Source organism: Nyctibius grandis, chromosome 13 (assembly GCF_013368605.1).
Source record: "Nyctibius grandis isolate bNycGra1 chromosome 13, bNycGra1.pri, whole genome shotgun sequence".
NCBI classification, from domain to species: domain Eukaryota; kingdom Metazoa; phylum Chordata; class Aves; order Nyctibiiformes; family Nyctibiidae; genus Nyctibius; species Nyctibius grandis.
In genome coordinates, this window is record NC_090670.1 from 1,596,941 (window position 1) to 1,618,032 (window position 21,092).

A 21,092-nucleotide genomic window follows, 5' to 3' on the forward strand; every position below is an offset into this window, starting at 1 on the left:
GATGGTGAGCCAGCCTAGAGAGCAACAATTCAAAGTAAAAAGAGGTCAAGGAAAATGCATAATTTTCTGCAAGCACGTAGGAAGTCAAAGACCATGAGTTTGGCCTTCACAAACCCATAGGTGAAACGCAAAGCTTTTACTACAAGTCCACCAAAGCCTCAAATACCGTTCTACTGCTGAGAAGGAACGGTATTTTGGCTGCCTTCATGGCTGGGAGGTGCTGGATCCGACACAAGACCTGGGGCTGTAGGTGCTGGCTTGGCCTGCCAGAGCTCTCACGCTTTCACAGGCACAATGTGCCCAGCTCCGGTTCCTGTAATTCACCCCCTTTCCTGTGACCATAAAACATGTTTATTATTTTGACAAGAGGAAATATAATTTCATGAAGTTGCTCCTGGATTATCTCTTGTGCTGGTCCCACTGCCCCAACTCACGAGCTATAAAAAGACGACATCTTCATCCTTCTTGGGCAGACACAAAAAAAAGGCTTTCAACAGAGATGCCACAGAAAGGCAGAAGTGAATGGAATGAGAAAGGGCCCCCCGTGCTTGACAGCAAACGTATCTGGAAAGAAGCCCCATGGGATTTAATGCCTTTCTGCAGCCTCAGGTTCTGAGCTGCAGCATCTCGCGAATACCTCAGCTTCATTTTTTTTCCCTTAGATGAAATCACCAGCTCTCTGCACAGAATAAAACCAAAACATGCTGTTAATGCAGGATAACAGCTCAACAACATGAAAACCCTTCATTGCATTTAAGATTTTGGGGCTATGACTGATGCATTTTCACCAAAAACGCTGGGTCTGTGGATTACACAAGGGCTTAGCCTGAAAAGGTACGGAGTGACCGACACTTATTTGCTGTAAAATAAATCAAAGCTTCCTAAAAATGCTGTCCCTGAGAGGCCACTGCACAGGGGTGAAGAGGACTGTGTGCCGCGGGGCACCAGGGACTCACCCAGCCCCACCGACCACGTGCTGCCAGCTCCGGTCACGCCGTAGCAAGTGTCTGCACAAGGGTGAGTGGCTTTGTGTGAGTGAGCCCTCCTCCTCCCTCACTGTTGTTCATACATCCTTCAGGTGCATCCTGTCAGATATTTCTAAACGCTGAGCACTTAAAGAGATGCTGATCATATACATTTGGCCTTGTGCCCACAGGATACCAGGCTAAAGGCAAAGACGACCTTTATCTGGAGGCCTTAGATAAAGACTCACAGTTATTTAAAAATTCCCTTGTGTCTTCTGCCTTTGAAAGGTTACCATTGCATAGCATAAAACGCATGTTTGGTGTGGGTAATGAGCCAGAAGAGCAGAAATGCTACACAAAAATATACATGCACTTGGAAGAAGAATAGAGAGGTCGATTAGTTGCAGTCTACAACTACCTGAAGGGAGGTTGTAGTGAAGTGGGAGTCGGCCTCTTCTCCCAGGCAACCAGCGATAGGACAAGAGGACACAGCCTCAAGCTTCGCCAGGGGAGGTTCAGGTTGGTCATTAGGAAGCATTTCTTCTCAGAAAGGGTCATTAGCCATTGGAAAGGGCTGCCCAGGGAGGTGGTGGAGTCACCATCTCTGGAGGGGTTTAAGAAAAGCCTGGCCATGGCACTTAGTGCCCTGGTCTAGTTGCCATGGTGGTGTCAGGGCAATGGTTGGACTCGATGAGCCCAGAGGGCTCTTCCAACCTGAGTGATTCTGTGATTAGTACGTGTTGAAGGCAGAGGCTCGAGGCTTGTCAATCCATCAGCTTCTCACAACCAGCAAGGCTGCGATCTCCTGCACAAGTACTGCAAAAGGACGATGAGCAGAGGAAGGACTTGTCGTGGTTATGAACCCCGGGGTGGGATTCTGGCCCTCGCTCCGGTCTGACATCCACTGACCTCTCCTCCCCCAGCAGCCCTGCTGTAAACACCTCCCTAAAAATAGTGCTCCGAGATGGCTGGATACGGCGCTGGACGTGTGCTTTGGGCACAGAAGTAGGATGTCCTAGGCAGGATATCCTGATAAAACAGCCGCTTCACTTTGGGACAGACCTTTAACCTCTGGAGAGGGATGGGGCACGGTGCCAGCCGCCCTTCTGCGAACCTGTGAGTGCTCTGCAAATACCCGAGCACTGCTCTTTCTTCCAAGCATCAGCTGCTGAAAAAGAAAACCTGGAACAGAATCACAGAAGAAGTCTATAAAGGCTGGCTTATAAACTGTCCATAAACTGGTCTTGCCTTTGCCTTCATGAGGATGTCGACCAACAGATTTAAGTAACTGCATCTCCACTGACCACAGGACACTCCAGGTCAAGGATCCTCTTCTCCGTCCTCTATGCTGCTGCCGTGAAGCCCCCCTGCATGGCACGGGAGAGCACCGAGGTCCCTGTGGTCAGCAGCTGCTCATGATGCACGCTTGACCCCAGACCCTGAGCCAGCGACTTATTCTACAATTAAACATTTAAACAGCTTCCCTCTTTCATTTCTCTTCCACAGTTATGTTTCTGTTAATTTTGCAGGGTCATAGGACCAATTACAGAAAATAGATGAATAAAGAAAGAATATTTATATTTATATCTATATTTATCTATTTATGCTTTACCTACAACAAGAAAGGGAAAGATGCCCACAACCATATTATCTGTGCAAGCCCTGGGCCATAAGAGGTGACACTGGATATCACATAAAACTGTTAGCTGGGAATGAGGCAGCTCATAAGTCACACTACAATGTACACCTGGCAGTTTTCAGCAATTCAGAAAGAAGGTCATGCTTAGCAGGCAGTAAAAGGACTAAAAATTATATATATATATATGCATATATATATATGGGAAAGGAATTAAAGGAGGTAAGAGGAAAAAAATAAATTGGGAGTGATGCACATTATGGTTGTTTAAAAAAAAAAAATAGTATTTTGGGAAAATCTCCACCTTAAACCATCATATTATTTCAGAAAAATAAAGTCCAAACCCTTTAGCTTTAGCCTTGACAGTCTGAGGCTAACCAAACTTCCAAGAAAATGAAAGAAAATTACTGCCTTCCAGTAACTGACACTGGCAGAGTTTCCACTTTTCCTTCAGCAAGCGCTTCTCAGCAGATTTTTGCTTCTGTATTTTACAGTTTTTAGCAAGCAAACAGCCAGCGACCGTGGGTAAAAGCAGAAGCAGCTCAACTGAAGGACACTGGCACCTAACACGACTTCTCCACCAAAAGAAGGGATGAAATCCGTGCCCGAGGACCACACGACATCATCGCTTTCCCAGATGTTTTAACGTCATTAGGGGCACACGTTTTGCGTGGCGAAGAGAAACAAACGGCAGGATTTCCTGTTCTGCAGCCGCCGCACCGGGCTGCGGACGCCGGCAGCATCCCAGCGCTCCGGAGACATGTGGAAGTGGATCGGGGAGTCGCTGGGGCTGGGATTGCTGCGAGAACCCGTGGGAAATCACAGCCGAAAGCTCGCTCCTCCTGCGCTCTAGCATGGATGTGTCCCCCCCGAAGGATGGGAGCCACGGGAAGGTAAGCTGGACTCTACTGCGCGTTCGCTTCGGTAGGTTGGAGCTAGCGCGGTTTTGAACAACGTTATAATTTTTTTTTTTATTCTTCTTCAAGAGATCTTATCAGGCAGAAGCTGGTGCGACATCCTCAGCAGCCTCTGACTGTGCCCACGTATTTGTGGCTCCGAGGGGCGGGTGAGCGGAGCTCGGTGCAGCCGAGGAGGCTCCTGGGCGCGGGGAAAGCCCGTTTCACCCAAAATACTTCACTTTTGTCCCTGCTGACAGAAGCTGCCATGACTGACCAGCTCTGTTTACGCATTTCCTATTAGTGCCTAGATTAAACAAACAAAATTATTGCTTACAAAGCCTCCATTGCTTCAAATCCGGAGCTTATTTCAAGCCAAAAGTGGATTTTTTTTATTTTCCTGGACTGCTTTTCCCTCCAGCATCCCAGGCAGGAGCGGGGCTGAAGGGAGGCAGCTCTGCCCCCATCCCCCAGCGCCGGGGGCTCCCGCGGCCACGCCTGGAGCTCAGCTTTAGCCCGGTTTGTCCAACCAAGCCCTGGAAAAGATGAGGGCGAGTTTGCCAGTGAATCTGGGAGTAGTAAATGCAACACCACAGCAGTGTAGGGCTGGGTGGGGCACGGAGTGATTCAGAGTAGCCGGGCGATTTCCAATAACGACAGCCACAGACGCCTCCAGATACTGCTAACACACTCAGAAAAAGCAGCACGAGTGTTTTAGTAGGTGCCTTAACCTCCTAATTAATTGCAAAGTTACTTGATGTGTAATGAATTGCAGGGCTACATCCACAACCAGGGGTCTCACTCCCCTGGCAGCGATAGTGGTTTCCCCTCTGTGATTTCAGCACGCAGCTGGAGAAAACTCAGCTTGGCCACTGAAAAAAAAGCCCCCCCGGCTCCTGCCCGTGTGTAAACCTGTGCGTGGATGAAATAGGGAAACAACCAAGGAATGTCAGCGAGTATTTCGTACGAGCTTTATAAAGATGATGAATAAAACCCCTGCCAAAGCCCACGGGAGCTTCTCTGCCCTGACACCGGCATCACCGATGGCAAAACACAGCGAGGAGAGTCGGAGGGGCTTGGGGCAAGGCACAGGCAGGAGGGAAGGGGAAAACTCAGTAACAGTAATAAAAAAATCCACCCTTCCAGGAAGTCTTGTAGTGAACGAGCCCTGGCCTGACCCCAGACCAGCGATGTCTCGGCAAGGAGCTCCCTCCTGCTCCCTGGCCAGGTGCCCTGACAGGTGCTGTCACCCAAAAACTGAAGGTGTCGGGTACCAGAAGTGACAACTGCTGAGAAACAGGCAGCCTGTGCTGCCAGGAAAAGCCAAAAAATGGAGAAAACCAGCAAGGAGGCTCCCCACGGTCACGCCTGCAGGGACAAGGGTTAGGATTTGGGCTGAGACACGTGGCACAGACAGTGGGACGGGGACACCGGGCGCTCTAGAATCCTCTTCACAAGCCCTCACCTGCCAATGTCACCTCTGTCACGGGAAGGCTGTGACAAGAGCTGGGGACAGCTGCCTTCCCCACGCTCCCCGGCAGTTTTCCCTCCCCGTTTTCACAGGGGGTGAAGGCAGGGTGTCCTGCCACCACCTTTCCAGGGTTAAACAGACTTGGTGCGAAGGGCACGGGCTGAGAGCGGGGCCGGCGCCCAGCACGAGCCCCTCGTGGGTTTTCAGGCAAGTGAGGAGCACATGAGGATGCTGCAGGGACTGAAGGGCTTTGTTTCCTGCTGTCCCCTTGTGACAGATGTCCCCACACCCCTGCTTGGTGGAGAAATCAGAAACCTCCGACCTAGAGGAGCACAGCTACGTGTATATAAAGATATAACCTTCCTCCTGAAACTGGAAAAGTGGCAACCCCTCTGACGAGCTGCCCGGGTGAGGAGGAGCAGGGCAGAGGAGCCTTCACCCCGCGCCTCGAAGCAACGCCAGGCTCTGCGCAGAGCCCAGTCCCTGCTGTGGGCAATTCAGCTGTTAGAAATCCATCCCTGTGGCAAACGCCAGGCTCAGGGCTGTGGGAAACAGCACCACTGGCTGCTGCTTAATTAAACACCACTGCTGAGGGACTCGGTGGCAACGGCAAGAGGTGCTCAGGGCTCTGCCAGATCGGGCTCTGGTCTAGTGGAAGGGGAGGGCAGGCTGCCCGACACCCTGCAGGCAGCTACAGGCTCCCTTTCAAGGGGGAAATTGCACTGGTTTGTCACAGATGATGCTACAGACCCTTGGCTTGTACCTGCTGCTGCTTAATCTCCTCTTCCCGAAAGAGCAAACCCTTTCCCCGCAGTGTCTGCTCACACGGGGCCAAGTCCATCACCTCTCCGGAGAGCTGTGAACTCCCCCCGACCCGCCAGTACCCCCAGCGCTGGCTGGATGAGGTGAAATGGGCAAACAGATGAGAAGAATTTCTGCTCTAACTAAAAGGCAGATCTATTTATCTTCCTTCATGTCCTGAACTGTTGCTGGAGGATAATTCCTGTTGCTATAACACGATGCCTGCACAGTGTGCCATGAGTGCGGAATTGAGTTAGCAGGATGTGCAGAGCAACCGGTGTGAGCTTGGCCAGCCATTAGCTCATAAATCCAGCCCTAAAGCTGGAGCCAGAGCTCTGACAGATGCGTCTGTGCCTCTCCCACCGGCCTCTGCTCAGGGCAGCTGCCTGCCAGCACCATCGTTTGCTGATGCTAATTATTGCCATTGCTGCCGATTGACATCAGACCACTGCATGGATCCGAAAAGACAATGTCTAGATCCATCTGAAGTCCCTGTTTATTTACAGTCCCATCAAAAGTTTTAGGTTCAACAAGAACAAGTGCCAGGTCTTACACTTTGGCCACAACAACCCCCTGCAGTGCTACAGGCTGGGGGAAGAGTGGTTAGAAAGAGACCTGTGGGTGCTGATCAACAGCCGGCTGAAAATGAGCCAGCAGTGTGCCCAGGTGGCCAAGAAGGCCAATGGCATCCTGGCCTCTATCAGGAATAGTGTAGCCAGCTGGTCTGGGGAAGTGATTGTCCCTCTGTACTCGGCACTGGTGAGGCCGCACCTTGAATCCTGTGTCCAGTTCTGGGCCCCACACTTCGAGAGAGATGTTGAGGTGCTGGAGCGAGTCCAGAGGAGGGCGACCAAGCTGGGGAAGGGTCTGGAGGGTCTGACCTCCAAGGAACAGCTGAGGGAGCTGGGGGTGTTTAGCCCGGAGAAGAGGAGGCTCAGAGGTGACCTTAGTGCAGTCTACAACTACCTGAAGGGAGGTTGTAGCGCAGTGGGAGTTGCTCCCAGGCAATTAGCGATAGGACACAGTCTCAAGCTTGGCCAGGGGAGGGTCAGGTTGGCCATTAGGAAGCATTTCTCCTCAGCAAGGGTCGTTAGCCATTGGAAGGGGCTGCCCAGGGAGGTGGTGGAGTCACCATCTCTGAAGGGGTTTAAGAAAAGCCTGGACATGGCACTTAGTGCCCTGGTCTAGTTGCCATGGTGGTGTCAGGGCGATGGTTGAACTCGATGAGCCCAGAGGGCTCTTCCAACCTGGGTGATTCTGTGAAAAACGCTTGTAGACATATCAGAGCGCACCAGTTTGATGGGAGTTTGAGAGAAAACTATAAGCAATGAAAGTGGTCCTGATAAACCCCAGGCAGCCGAAGCAGGTCTCTGCTTTAGCAATAAAGAGATTAATGCTCCAGAGCTCAATTGCAACATCACTGTAATTGTGGCATCACCTTAGGGGTGGCAGGGTATGAAATCCTGCTGTGCTGTGTGGAAGATGCCCAGGATCGCTGTCTGTAAGCAGGGTCTGGCTCTGCACCCTTCCCAACACGTGCACACCATCTCACATATACACCTGCACACACAGCTACACACAACTTACTCTTCTGTACTGAAGCACATTTACTCCACGTGGGGAAATACTGGGAAGTTTTTGGCTTTACAGCATCTGTTTCTACTCCCTACAGAAACTCTCTACCCGCCTTAATCGCCCCATGAGCGAAGAGACTCAGCCGAAATGGAGAACAACGCATCCTCCGGGAACTGCACCGATCCCCAGATGTCCTTCCAGTCCACCCTGTACGCAACCACATACACCATCATATTCATCCCCGGCCTCCTGGCCAACAGCGCTGCCCTGTGGGTCTTGTGTCGCTTCATCAGCAAGAAGAGCAAAGCCGTCATCTTCATGATCAACCTGGCCGTGGCCGACCTGGCTCACGTCCTCTCGCTGCCCTTACGGATGTATTACTACATGAACCACACCTGGCCCTTCGGCAGTTTTCTTTGCCAGGTGTGCTTCTACCTGAAGTATCTCAACATGTACGCCAGCATTTGCTTCCTCACCTGCATCAGCATCCAGCGGTACCTCTTCCTCCTCCACCCCTTCAAGGCCAAGGACTGGAAGCGGCGGTACGACGCGGCCATCAGCGCTGCTGTCTGGCTCTTCGTCGGGGCGGCGTGCTTGCCCCTGCCCGTAGTGAGGAGCCCAGCCCTGTCCAACAGCACAAACACGTGCTTCTCGGACCTGGGGGTGAAGCAGCTGAGCCCGGGAGCCTCCATCGCGCTGGTGACGGTGGCGGAGCTGTTTGGGTTTGTCATCCCCTTCGGCATCATCGCCTGCTGCACTTGGAAGATGTGGCAGTCCCTGCGGGAGTGCCCGACGCAGCCGCAGAACACCAGCGAGAAGCAGAAGGCCTTGCGCATGGTCTTGATGTGCGCGGCTGTCTTCTTCATCTGCTTCACCCCCTACCACATCAACTTCCCTTTCTTCATGATGGTGATAGAGAACCTCATCCAGGACTGTGCTGTTCACAGGAGCACACTCCGCTTCCACCCCATCTCCCTCTGCCTGGCGAGCCTCAACTGCTGCCTGGATCCGGTCCTCTACTACTTCATGACCTCCGAGTTCCAGGACCAGCTGCTGCGCCACAGCTGTGCCGCCCTGCGGGCTCGGTTCACACGCCACGGGAGCAGCCTCTCCGTCACCGAAACCGGCCATGACATTCGTATGAAGAGAAGAACTCTTCCACGCTTTAAGTTTTGGTCTCTTCCCAAGTTCTTTGGCCGAATAAACAGCATGGAGATCCCACCCATGCCACCTGACAAGCTTCTGCTGGAGTCCATCTCCTGAGACAGAAGCCGTTTCTGTCCTTGGAGGTGCCTCTCATAGCTTGAGTAAGGATTGCGTTAGGTCTCCAAATACGTCTTGAATTACCCTTGCGTGCAACAGATGCCAGGAGCTGCCCTAGAAGGACATTTTGACGCAAAGACTTGCTGGTTGTTGCTGCTGGGGACTCTTTGCCTTACAGCATTATCCTGTTCCTCTTTCCATTGCAAAAAACCAACCATCTGCACCTAATCGAGCCTTATCTGGACTGCAAGACTAACTTTACCAACATATATCAAGCAAAGAGCATTAATCTGTATCCATATCAGTCTTAAAGGGAGTTTTCAAATGAACTGGGGTCAGCTCACACTGTTGAAAAAGGCACCCAGAGCTGAGCAAGGGAGTCTGCCTGGCTCCTGGGAGCTCAACTGGTGACGTGGGGAGGAGAACTTGAAAGACTGTGACTGGATATGCCATGAGAAGGCACGAAGGAAGAGAAGAAGAAGAAGAAGGAAGGATGAAGGATATCTCCCAGTGCACAGTTGCTCACAGAGACCCAGGGCAAGGCGCAGAAGGGAGGACTAGTAGCTGACGTTGCCATCTCTTCTGTCATTGTTAGGAGTCTCGTGTTATTTGGCACTTTGCTAAAGCCTGTGGTCGTAGGTTAAGATGTTTCTGGAGCCTCAGCTCTGCTTTAAAAACCAGAAAAGGTTCCAGCCCTCGCTGGGTACCGGGACAAGTTTACAAAACTGACCTGAGCGCGTCCTTAAGGCTTCAGACTTGGGAGGAAATAAAATGATCTCAACACACATTTTAGCACCGTGGGTATTATTTTAAGTGCTTGTAAATAGTCTCATTACGTACCGCGGCTGCTCTCAGAGCACTGGGACGATCTGCAGAGGGGGGGACACCAGTTTGGGGCTCAGAGAGGCTCCTCGCACAGCAGCCAGCGTGGGGGCTGTGAGGTTTCCTCCTAAGGCATCAGCAACTGCAACGCCAGAAGACTCTCAGGGAATTACAGAGGTGAACGTAGGCGGAGGGGGGTTGATAGAAAACAGCTTTGCTGATGATTGGATGCACATTTCCAACCCAAGCAGCGTTTCTGGGAAGCGCGGAGCGGGCGGTCGTTTACCCTCACATCACCAAGGCCGGTCGTAGAGACAAGGGGAGACCCAGACAACCTGGAGGAATTTGCTTTGGTGCTTCCAGCGTGCCAGAGACCAGCAGAAAACACTGAGACGGGCAGAAAACACGCTGCCCTGCAGCTCTGCCCCAAATCTCCTCCTCTCACAAAAAAAAAAAAATAAGGATAACAAAAGGAAACGTTTTCCTCGTTTGCTTGGGGAGGGAAAGAGTTTTTAGGGCTGAAAAAAGCTGCTGCAGATGGCACAAACCCAGCAGCACACAGGGGCAGGACAGGAAAGCCAAGCCCAGCGTGGCCAATGCCGGGCTGGCAGGACGAGGTGTGTCACCAGCACCTTCCCCGGGAGCGTGGTTTTAGCCCACGAGTGTCTTTCGGGAACAGTACAACCCTGAGTAGCCAGGGTGGATGCCCAGGTAGCCCTCGATAACCACAGCTAGATATTTATAAGTCCTGCTGACCGACCGCAGAGCCCACATTGCGGTTCCAGCCTTACTGGCAGCACCAGCTCCAGGTTTCCCAGTAGCTCCAGGTTTCCCAGTAACTCCAGTCACCGCTGGGACTTTGCCAGCTTGTTTTCAGATTGCACAGCTTTTCTGAAATTTCTGCAACGCAGCTTCCCCCCCCTTCCAAAAAGGAAACAGGAAAGAGAAAGCAAACCAAAAATTCTCACTGATCTCTCCTACAGCAACACAACAGCCCCCCTTACTCGGGCTGCCCCCGCCGCCCCTCGGGCTTGCCCACGCCGCAGGTAACATTGGAAATAGAGCAGAAAAACCCCTTTCTGGGCTGGATGCACTGGAGAGCAGGGATGTGCTGGGTTTTACACAAACCAGACCCTGAGGAAATATCTTTTTCCAGTGCAGACTGGTGCTTTCTGCCCTTCAGAGGCCACAAGACTCCTGCCAGCCCTCCCGTTGTATCACAGCCCACCAATGTTCCACCACCACAACCACCCTGGCTGGGTGCCAGGACCCAAACCGCTTGGGCAAGTAGTGACAGGACGAGGGGGAACGGTTTTAAACTGAAAGAGGGGAGATTGAGATGAGATATTAGGAAGAAATTCTTTACTGTGAGGGTGGTGAGACCCTGGCCCAGGTTGCCCAGAGAAGCTGTGGCTGCCCCCTCCCTGGCAGTGTTCAAGGCCAGGTTGGATGGGGCTGGGAACAACCTGGTCTGGTGGAAGGTGTCCCTGCCCGTGGCAGGGGGTTGGGACTAGATGGGCTTTAAGGTCCCTTCCCACCCAAACCAGTGTGTGATTCTATGAAAGCAGCAGCTCAGCCAGACCCCCACCGGCACCGACGACATCCGCATGCCCTGAGCTTTGCACATGCTATTAATTATTCTACATGGCTTAATCCTTTACGACTGGCTTTGACTAGAACTGCTTAGTTGATTTTACGTGTCCACCCATACCCACACCCACCCCTGCACACGTACTACACCTACACACACCTAAAGCTACGCAGTACTCCTGAGTACCCACGCTGTCTCCTGTGCACACCACTTCCTAGGGCACCGCGCAGGAGGAGGGGAGGCTGCTTTTCTCTTTGCTAAAAATACCTTTTCCCTCCCTCCGTGACCACACGCTTCCCGTCCAGCCCCAGCAAAGCCACTCTGCCTCTGGAAAAGCGCTCAGCCAGCTCTCGGCAGAGCTCACACCACCCACGGCAGCGAGACTCGGGCCCCGATGAGTTTTGGCACGGTGCTACCGGCAGCGAGCTGCTGCTCCAGCCGCCCACCTCGCGCTGAGGAGGGGCAAGCGCCGAGCCTGGCACGGGATCAAACACACCCGCAGTCCTGAGCGCGACCCAAAGGCACAGAAAGTGGATTTTGCTGCTTTAAACCAGCCCCAGCCAGGGAGCACTCTCCAGACAGCCGTGATTTCACCAGAGCCAAGGCCAATTTTTTGATTCACGGGCTCAGCCAGCAACACCCTGCGAAGCCCGAGTCACTGTGTTCAAGGGGACAGCACCGTTTGAGAGACCCAGGGACGTCCATCAGTCCCTCCCACACCACAGGGTCCTGTTCATGGCACAGAGGAAGGGGTTTGGGAACTCTGCGGCGATGCCACAGCCACGTTCGGCACTGGAAGGGTTCGCTCTCCCCCGAGAAACAGTCAAAGCCTCAACCCTGCAGCAGCCAGAAAGCCCTTTCCAGCAGGAGTTGCCACACCGATCGCTTGGTCTCGCTCCTCTTAACGGGGGATTTTTTTGTTTGTTTTTTAAAGAAAATTTCCCTGCTGTAGGTGGATGGGGAGGGCACCGAGGCCGGGGAGGAAAATCCAGGAGTTTTAAGCTCCGGCTTGGTGAAAGCAGCTTGGCTGCACCCCTGGCTCCTCACGAGCCCCACTGGTGCTCGGAGCCCCATAACCCTATAGCCCCCATACCCGTTCCATAGCCCCTATAGCCTCCATACCCCCCCATAGCCCCCATAACCCACATACCCACCCCATAGCCCCTACAGCCCCCATAACCCACATACCCACCCCATAGCCCCTACAGCCCCCATACCCCCCCCATAGGCCCCACACCCGCCCCCCCCATAGCCCCTACAGCCCCTATAGCCCCCATACCTGCCCCCCTATAGCACCTACAGCCCCCACAGCCCCCACACCCACACCCACCCCCCTATAGCCCCTACAGCCCCCACACCCGCCCCCCTATAGAGCCCATACCCACCCCCCCCATAGCTCCACACGAGCCCCGCTGATGCTGGGAGCCCTGGGCGAGAGCCCAGCACACCATGGGCAGCAGGTTGGGGCCCTGCACTTGCTCCCCCTCTGCAAACATGCTCCTGCCCCATGTATGCCCTTCCCTGGGCTCCTCCTGGGCCATCACCAAGCAAAACTTCACCAGCCACGTGGAGAGGAGACAGACACACAACCTGTTCTCAGGAACTCTCTATTACAGACCAGAAAGACCTCAGCTGTTTGTCTGAGGAGCTCCTACAAGGTCACGAAGCACAAGCTGAGATGAACTGAAAAATTCTGATTTGCAAGATAAAAATGTAAGTACGAGATAAAAAATATAAGATAAAATTTTATCTTATCCTGTAAAATAATTGCTTTGTGATTTCATTCCCAGCTCCAAGTTCTCCTGATTTTTGGTGGCCACCGCTTGGTTTGGGAAGGGTCCAGCCAATGCTGCCACTGTGCACCCTGTACTGGGGACAGCACGGCTCGGGGACTGGCGTTGGGCTGCCGGGAAAGGCACCCTGGGGTCCCCCCCCCCGCACCCCGAGGAGGGGCTGAGCCGGCGCCGCCGCACGCGACGGCTCCTGGGGTGACGGGAACCACGACGGACGGTGGCGGCGACGCGGCCCCACCGCAACAGGATACGGGTGTGCTCTCAGAGGTGTTTTTGAAACAAGGAGCCTGCCCGTGCCGTAAATACACCCGCTGCCCCCAGCGCAGGCTGCGCCTTCTTATAAACAGGCTGGCTGCTGGGGAAATGAGAGCGTGAAATCGAGCATCCATCACGCGTTTGATTAGGAAAATAAAAGGACATCGTCAGAGCCCAGGTGGGGGGTGAGACTGCTGTTATTCTTGGCACCAGCCTCAACTCTGCCGAGTACTAAAGTGGTGCCCAAACTGTCCCCACAGTCCCCTCTGCGGAGCCAGGGGGACGCAGGGAAAGGCTGGCAGGGCAGGAGCAGAGCCCAGGGGCTGCCAGGTTTCACAGTACATGATTTTTGGGGTGGGGGGGGAAGGAAAGAAAAGGTTTTTCTTTAAATTGCTACAGTGAAAACACTTCCCAAAGCGTGAGAGCGCACAGAGGCAGCTGCGGGGAGGCACTGGCAGGCACGGGGAAGTTTGGCATCCCAGATCCCACTGCGATTACAGAAACGCTCCAGGATTAACGTGAACCGAGCCAGCATCTCCCAGCGAGGGCTCAGCGCAGCTCCCGGGAGGCTGCAACAGCAACAAGCCCCATTCAAGCAATAAAGCCCAAACCTCCGCTGCGTCCAGTCCAAGAGCATCAGCAGATTAACCCGTCCCCGCACCCAAGGGGACAACGCTGCGGTGAGGATCCCGCAGTGCCGAAAGCTCTAGCTCCCCCACAAGATTAATTAAGGCACATTAAGTAATCAGCAGGCTTCAAAACAATGGCTACAAGCGTTAACTAGGAGGATTACGAGCTGCTGACACAGGCAAGCGCTCATGTGTTTCAGAAGGTCCAAGCTGCAGAGCCCCAGCGAGGGGCTGTGCCACTGTAGCGGTGACAAACCCAGCGCACTGTGGGGCTGTAAAAGCCCACGACGTGCCCAAGAGATTGATTTCCTATAAACCAGCATAAAAAAAGAAGTATCTAGAGCTACAAAACCCTGCTATAAGCTGGAATTGTTGTATGAGTAAAGCCCAGAAAGCCAACCGTATCCTGGGCTGCATCCCCAGCAGCGTGGCCAGCAGGGCGAGGGAGGGGATTCTGCCCCTCTGCTTCGCTCTCGTGAGACCCCCCCTGCAGTGCTGCGTCCAGCTCTGGGGGCACCAACGTAAGAAGGACACGGAGCTGTTGGAGCGAGTCCAGAGGAGGCCACAAAGATGCTCAGAGGGCTGGAGCCCCTCTGCTCTGGAGACAGGCTAAGAGAGCTGGGGCTGTTCAGCCTGGAGAAGAGAAGGCTCCGGGGAGACCTTCTAGCACCTTCCAGTGCCTGAAGGGGCTACAGAAAAGCTGGAGAGGGGATTTTTACGAGGGCAAGGAGCGACAGGACGAGGGGGGATGGTTTTAAACTGAAAGAGGGGAGATTTAGATTAGATCTGAGGAAGAAATTCTTTGCTGTGAGGGTGGTGAGACCCTGGCCCAGGTTGCCCAGAGCAGCTGTGGCTGCCCCCTCCCTGGCAGCATTCAAGGCCAGGTTGGATGGGGCTTGGAGCAACCTGGTCTGGTGGAAGGTGTCCCTGCCTGTGGCAGGGGGGTGGAACTAGATGATCTTTAATGTCCCTTCCAACCCAAACCATTCTATGAAGAAAAAGGAATAAATGCAAATTTAAAAGTTGCAAATAATTTTAGGTTGAATTGCTGTGGCAATGGTTAAAAACAAGTGACTTTTTTCAAAATAACCAATTGAATCAAGAACCCTCCATCCCTCTTGATCTTAAAACAAAGATTTTTTTAATGCTCCTTGAGCTATGGTCCCCAGAGGGATGACGACAGTGGTGCTGCTTTTCAAAGCCACGGAGCGTGCGAGGGGCCAGTGCCGCCCCCTGCTGATGGCTGTCACCCACCGAGCACCCAGTGGGTGCCGCGGTGACAGGTGACACCTCTGCCTGGCACAGCACCCATTCGGCAGAGGAGAGCCCTCGGCTCTGGCCCTGGTTTGCCCCACGGGTGCTGCAGGAATCCACCACATGAGAAAATAACGACCGTGGGGAACGTCCCGCACTGGGGGAGCCCAACCCGGGCTGGGATCAGCCTCAGTGCGACACCCTGAAGCCCCCCCGAAGCGCTGGGCGCGGGGACGAGAGCAAAGGAACCTGCCCCAGGAAGCTGGGGAAGGGAGAGGAGGACAGTTGGTGAAACATCTCGCTTGCTCAGCCTCGTCAGCTCCTCACCCTTCGCAGAAGGGGGTCTGCGAGCAGGAGCCTGCCCTGCCGCGGCGTCGAGCCCCCCGGGACCCCCAGCACCGGGGGCCATGGCAGCCTCGCAGCAAGCAGCGACGGTCTCTGAAACACCCCAAAACCAACAGCTCCTGCATATACACACAGATATAACCACGGAAACAGAAAGCAAAAGGGCCAGGGCCGGCGGGGCCCCAGGGGAGCGGCACAGCAGGGTGCGGGGGGGCCCCGCTCCCGTCGCGCGTGGGCTGCTGCACCCGGCAGTTGCACTTTTGCTTTGCACGCCGAGGGGTGGGGACCCGCTGCCGGATCACGGGGTCACACCGGAGCAGCCCGCCGCGACAGCGAAGGTAGGACCGACGCTCTTATCCCGGGTTATCTTTGGTTCGGGCTAACGGGTTTGAATTGTACTTTTTTTTTTTTTTGATTATTGCCACATAGACTGGGTGCCTCTTCTCAGAAGTGCTGAGAGGGGACGGGGACACCCCATGGAGAGGCAGGAGGGTGCAGCGTTAACCACCGACCCCCGGGGATCCCCAGAAGTAAATGAGTAGAAGCGAGGAGGTGCAGGCTGAGCCCAGGAGCCAACATGGATCAGAACCAGCTCCTGGGAGTGCTCATGAGATGCTCCATGTACCCGAGGGCGAGGAGGGGAACGGCTCAACCAGACCAGCCAGCCATGGAGTTACAAACCATATTTTCTGTTACACGAGTATCAAGAAGCTGCGTTTAAGGATAACACCAACTGCAGCAATTCTTAAACTTTGCAAAACCCATGGCTGCTCGTGAAGGGACTTGTCCAAGTGGACTTTGAGGCCGTAGAGCCCCATCCCCACAAGCACGGGGATAACTGGGCTGAGTTACTCATTACTCCGGGTCTCACTTGGGTTCATCTCGCTGTACTTGTCCCATAGTTTTTCTTAAACGGCCTCACGAGAGGCTGTACGCTGACTTTCCACCAGCAGTTTTCCACTTGGTCACAAGCGCCCGGCGAGGGAGGAGGGAGGGCTCCCTGTGCCCCCACCGCGGGCATGCGGCTGCGCGTCCCTGAGTCGTGGTTTGGGTGGAAAACTCACAGCTTTGGTGCTTGTTACCACGCACATCTGCCGAGGACGTCAGGAAGGGAGAAGAGGGTGGGGGATTAGGCTCATACCCAACACTGCAGCTCCGGTTTATTTTCCCTGTGTAACCAGGATAAATATCACCACAGGAGGACGCGAGCTTTTGCAAAGGATTAAAAGGCAAGAGCAGCGTATTCACATGGTGTTAAACCAGAGCATTTATTTTTTCCCTGCATATTCTTGGAATTTACGTGGCCAACTTCCCCGCGGGGGCCCCGGCTGCCTGCCTCTCCCAGCAGCACGCAGCCAGCCCCTCTGCCCAGGGAGCTCCCCGGGGCTCCAGCCCCAAATCCCCCTGCCAGAGGGGACTCTCCCTCGAGCAGCTGCTGGCAGCTCGGGCACGGGCCAGGCAAGCCACAGAAACAGTTCCCTTAATAATGAGCAAATGAGAAATTAATGAAAGAACAAACAGAAAGAAACCTTTTCGTTCCGCTGTGCCAATGCCCCGCAGGGATAACCCGTAAAATCCCGGCTCTTGCACTGCATTCGCCGCCTTTAGTGACTCATGTGGGTAACCACAGACATGGGCTGGGATGACCAGGCGCTTGCCCTGGCACCCTGCAACCGAGTCAAAGCGAAAGGGCTGCTCCCCTCCGCTTCGCTGTGCCAACACGGCATTAGAATATACACTCCGGCAACTAAAAATCAACCCTATGCAATGCTCAGGTTATATTTCTATCACTTCTATTTTCAGTTAATAGCTATTAGTTATTACTACTAGGAGTAAACTCCACCCAAATAAGACAGCAGCACTTCAGGTGACACAGAAAACAAGCGGTTACTGGGGGAAGCCCGGCACAGGACACCACTGCCCTGGGCCAGCTCTCATGTCCCCACATCCCCCCTGACTGCACATGGAGGGACGGAGCCACCACCACAGCTTCAGCAGGAAGCTGAGTTTCTATTTGAAATGACCCCTGTGCACGTTTGCCTTTTATTTTAGGCCCTGGAGAAGGAATAAAAATAGAAGAGAGGTCCCTGTGAGCAGCACGGCCAAGCCTCCCCCCAAAAGGTAAGTCAGCAGATGACACCACGGTGCCAGGCACAGCACCCGGCTGCCACTCTGCCCATGTCACCCCTGTCACAGGCTTTACATGTTTTACAGCACCAGAACCAGCCCCACACCAAACATGGGTGCCCATGTCCCCGCTGCTCACCTGGACCAGTCCTTGCAAGCCAGGTGCTCGGTGGCAGGATACAGCCAGGCTAGTCTCTTACCCCAGCTCTGGGAGGGAGCAGGAGGTGGTGGGCAGCATCCCAGGCTCCCTGAGCTCCAAGAGGGGACCAGGCACAGTGCTGCAGCAGGGGCAGCACCTACAAACAGCACCTGGCCACAGGCTGCTCTCCCCCACACTGGTTTAAGAGCCTCTGCTCCCCCGAGCTGGGCTTTAAGAGCTGCTGTGGGTTTGCTTCCTGGGGTGAAACCCACAGGATTTGCTAACGAGGGTCCTGGCTTGACCCAGGCAGCTGTAACCATCCTCAGGTGAGGAGCATCACGGAGGGTGTGATGGGCTTGGATGGGCCCCGCTGCATCCCAGGCCCATGGGGGTTGTGGCTGTGACTGCTCCCACATCCCCACCTCCTGCACTTGTTCATAGGGTGCAGCTGGATGGATGGCTGCCCTTCAGCATAGAGAAAATAATTTACACCATAGGTGCCCAGCTTTAACGAGCATTAATGAGCCCTGGTTGTGAAGGCTGGCTACAAAACTCACCTGGTGTTTCTGACTCATTAAATACAAACAAGGTCTTCACCCAGCGCCCTGACATGGCTGGTTGTGGGGTCTCCTTGGCAAAATGGGGGGAAAAAACCCTTGAGGGGGGGAGAAGGAAGCGGTGCCTGGGGAGAGTCTCGCACCCACCGCCGCAGCCGGCCCCCCACACCGTCGGGAAGCGAGCGCAGAGCACGCGAAACAATATTTCCTCTTTCTGGAGCTTTTTTTAGCGTCCGGCTGGTTTTTACACAGCACGTTTGGGTGAACATCGCCACGTTACCGCGCGGGGTTTCCAAAGCACCGCTTCTCGCGTTGCCACGTCTTTACCCCCACGCCGAGGGCGGTGGTTCTGGGCGCCCCAGGCGAGCTTTCCTGTCCCGTTTGCTTTGTAAGACCCGTCTCTCCCCACCGTGTTATAACGCACCTTTCTATCGTTCAGCTGCGGGGCCACGTCGGTTGTCAAACTCCTGCGCTGAGAGAAGTGGATGAAATGCCACCCAAAAGGTGACAGAGGTGCCACTCTGGTGACGAACCGTCAACTCCTTCAGCACACGACGATGCGTTTCTCGGTGTGGATCCTCTCCCTGTCCATCCTGCGAGCGACTGGGGTGAGGTCTGGTAACTTCGGACAAAGAGCATGAGCAAAGCACATGAGCAAGACTTTAATTAACCCCCTCACCCCATAACGAAGCTCCTCCCCGGAGTGGACACGATGATCTGGTAACCGAAGCCTCACAGACGGATGCCAGGGCTGAACCTTTTTATTTAAGCACCGACAACCTGAGAACAACCTGGCTGCAGGACGCAAGCGAGGGACATGGTATGATGCCGGGGCTGAGCACGGACCTGGAGCGCAACCATGACGAACAGTTCAACCTGCACTGAAACAGACCTGAAGCCCTACTACGCCATTACATACACTTTCATCCTGATCCCTGGACTAATAGGAAACACGTTAGCTTTGTGGGTCTTTTACGCATACATGAAGGAGACTAAAAGGGCCGTAATATTTATGATCAATTTAGCCATCGCTGACTTATCGCAGGTCTTGTCCTTGCCCCTGAGGATTTTCTACTACTTGACCGGGACGTGGGAGTTTGGAGGAGGTCTCTGCATGCTTTGCTTCTACCTGAAGTACGTCAATATGTATGCGAGCATCTACTTCTTGGTTTGCATCAGCGTCAGACGGTACCTGTTCCTTATGCACCCATTCAAATTCAGCGACTGCAAACGCATCTGTGATGTGTACATCAGCATCGCTGGGTGGGTCGTGGTCTGCGTCGGCTGTTTGCCTTTCCCGCTGCTCAGGCTTCACCAGGATGCTAAAAACACATGTTTTGTGGATCTCCCCGTGAAGGAAGTTGACCTCCCCCTCTCCATTGCAATGATGACGATAGGTGAACTGGTGGGGTTCATAACGCCCCTCCTCATCATCCTATACTGCTCGTGGAAGACTATCTTATCACTAAAAGAAAAAAACTCTGCTTTGCATGACCTTGGAGAGAAAAAAAAGGCTTTAAAGATGATTCTCACCTGCGCTCTGGTGTTTCTGATTTGCTTTGCACCTTATCACATTAGCTTTCCACTGGACTTCTTTGTCAAAACCAAAAAGATCAAAAACGGGTGCGTCCAGAAGGTGATCTCGGTGTTTCACGTTGTAGCTTTGTGCCTTGCCAGCCTGAACTCCTGCGTGGACCCAGTCATCTACTACTTTACCACAGATGAGTTCAGGAGACGCCTTTCCAGGCAGGATTTGCAAGACAGCATTCAGCTCCACAGCCTGAGTTACGCGAGGAAGCACTCCAGAGATGTGCTCAGGGAGGACGCCATGGACTACTAGCGCTGGTCTTCCCAAACAGTTGCCAGGACTTCAAATATTCACCACATTTTGGTGTTTGGCCCATTTTTTTTTTTCTTCAGGACACTGAGAGCAACAACTCAGACAAGCTTCTGCTGATTTCAGTGAGGGTTGGAGAAAAAAAAACAAACCCCCCCCAAACCCAAACCTGACTGAAAATATGTTAATTTAATACTTTGGTTGCAAATTTTCTCTGAATATAAAAACACCGTGTAATTCCCATGGGCCCTATTTCTAAGCTGGGCAGCCAGAAGCAGGTGGCTGTGGCAGTAGGAGAAGGACATGGACCTGTGGCGAGGCGATGCTGTGCCCCGTTGTCACCGGTGGGGCCATGACCTGGCCACATCCCGGTCAGGCACCCTGGCTTCAGCAAGAGGCGGCAAAGGTGCTGGGGTCTCGCTATGCAGAAAGAATTTGATCCTAAAAATGAGCAGGTGGGTTCAGGTTGGACATTAGGAAGCATTTCTTCTCAGCAAGGGTCATTAGCCATTGGAAGGGGCTGCCCAGGGAGGTGGTGGAGTCACCATCTCTGGAGGGGTTTAAGACAAGACTGGACATGGCACTTAGTGCCCTGGTCTAGTTGCCATGGTGGTGTCAGGGCAATGGTTGGACTCGATGATCCCAGAGGGCTCTGCCAACCTGAGTGATTCTGTGATTCTGTGCATTACATATTGCTGAAGCAAAAGATAATCCAGACTAATTTCTGTGGAGAGCGCCGAGAGCCTGCCTCAAGCCGTGCTGACCGCAGAGCGAGGAGCGTAAGGTGGCCCCAAAGGATGTGCCAGTTGACTGATTAACCAAGCCTCCACTTTGGGGTGTAGCAAATGACACAACCCCCAATCACAAAGTCATTGGAGTGTCCAGACACTGTTCTTCTCCCATCAGTTCCCATCCCTGGCTCAAAGGCCACATGGTTTGAAGCCATATCCATGCCTTGGCTAAGCTTTGACCACCGGGCTGTGCTTCGAGGGTATTTATTCAGGCCAGACGTCCATCAAGCCTTTCAGGTCCTCTCTTCACCAAAGATGGGGCAAATTATTTCCCTTTCACCGATAACTGACCCTGCACCATCACATCTCCTCTTCATTAACAGCAGCGAGACTAAAACACAGTCA

At 53.7% G+C, this 21,092-nt stretch overlaps 2 protein-coding genes across 2 annotated transcripts; both read left to right on the forward strand.

Annotated features, from left to right (window-relative positions):
- Positions 1-3,364: 3,364 nt before the first annotated feature.
- Positions 3,365-9,362, forward strand: LOC137669721 (putative P2Y purinoceptor 10). Its single transcript, XM_068411993.1, has 2 exons — positions 3,365-3,494; positions 7,442-9,362. The coding sequence occupies exon 2, from the start codon at positions 7,492-7,494 to the stop codon at positions 8,605-8,607; it is 1,116 nt and encodes a 371-aa protein (XP_068268094.1). The 5' UTR covers positions 3,365-3,494; positions 7,442-7,491; the 3' UTR covers positions 8,608-9,362.
- Positions 9,363-18,978: 9,616 nt separating this feature from the next.
- GPR174 (G protein-coupled receptor 174) lies at positions 18,979-19,959 on the forward strand. Its single transcript, XM_068412056.1, has one exon. It carries the CDS (start codon positions 18,979-18,981, stop codon positions 19,957-19,959), a length of 981 nt encoding a protein of 326 aa, XP_068268157.1.
- Positions 19,960-21,092: the final 1,133 nt, after the last annotated feature.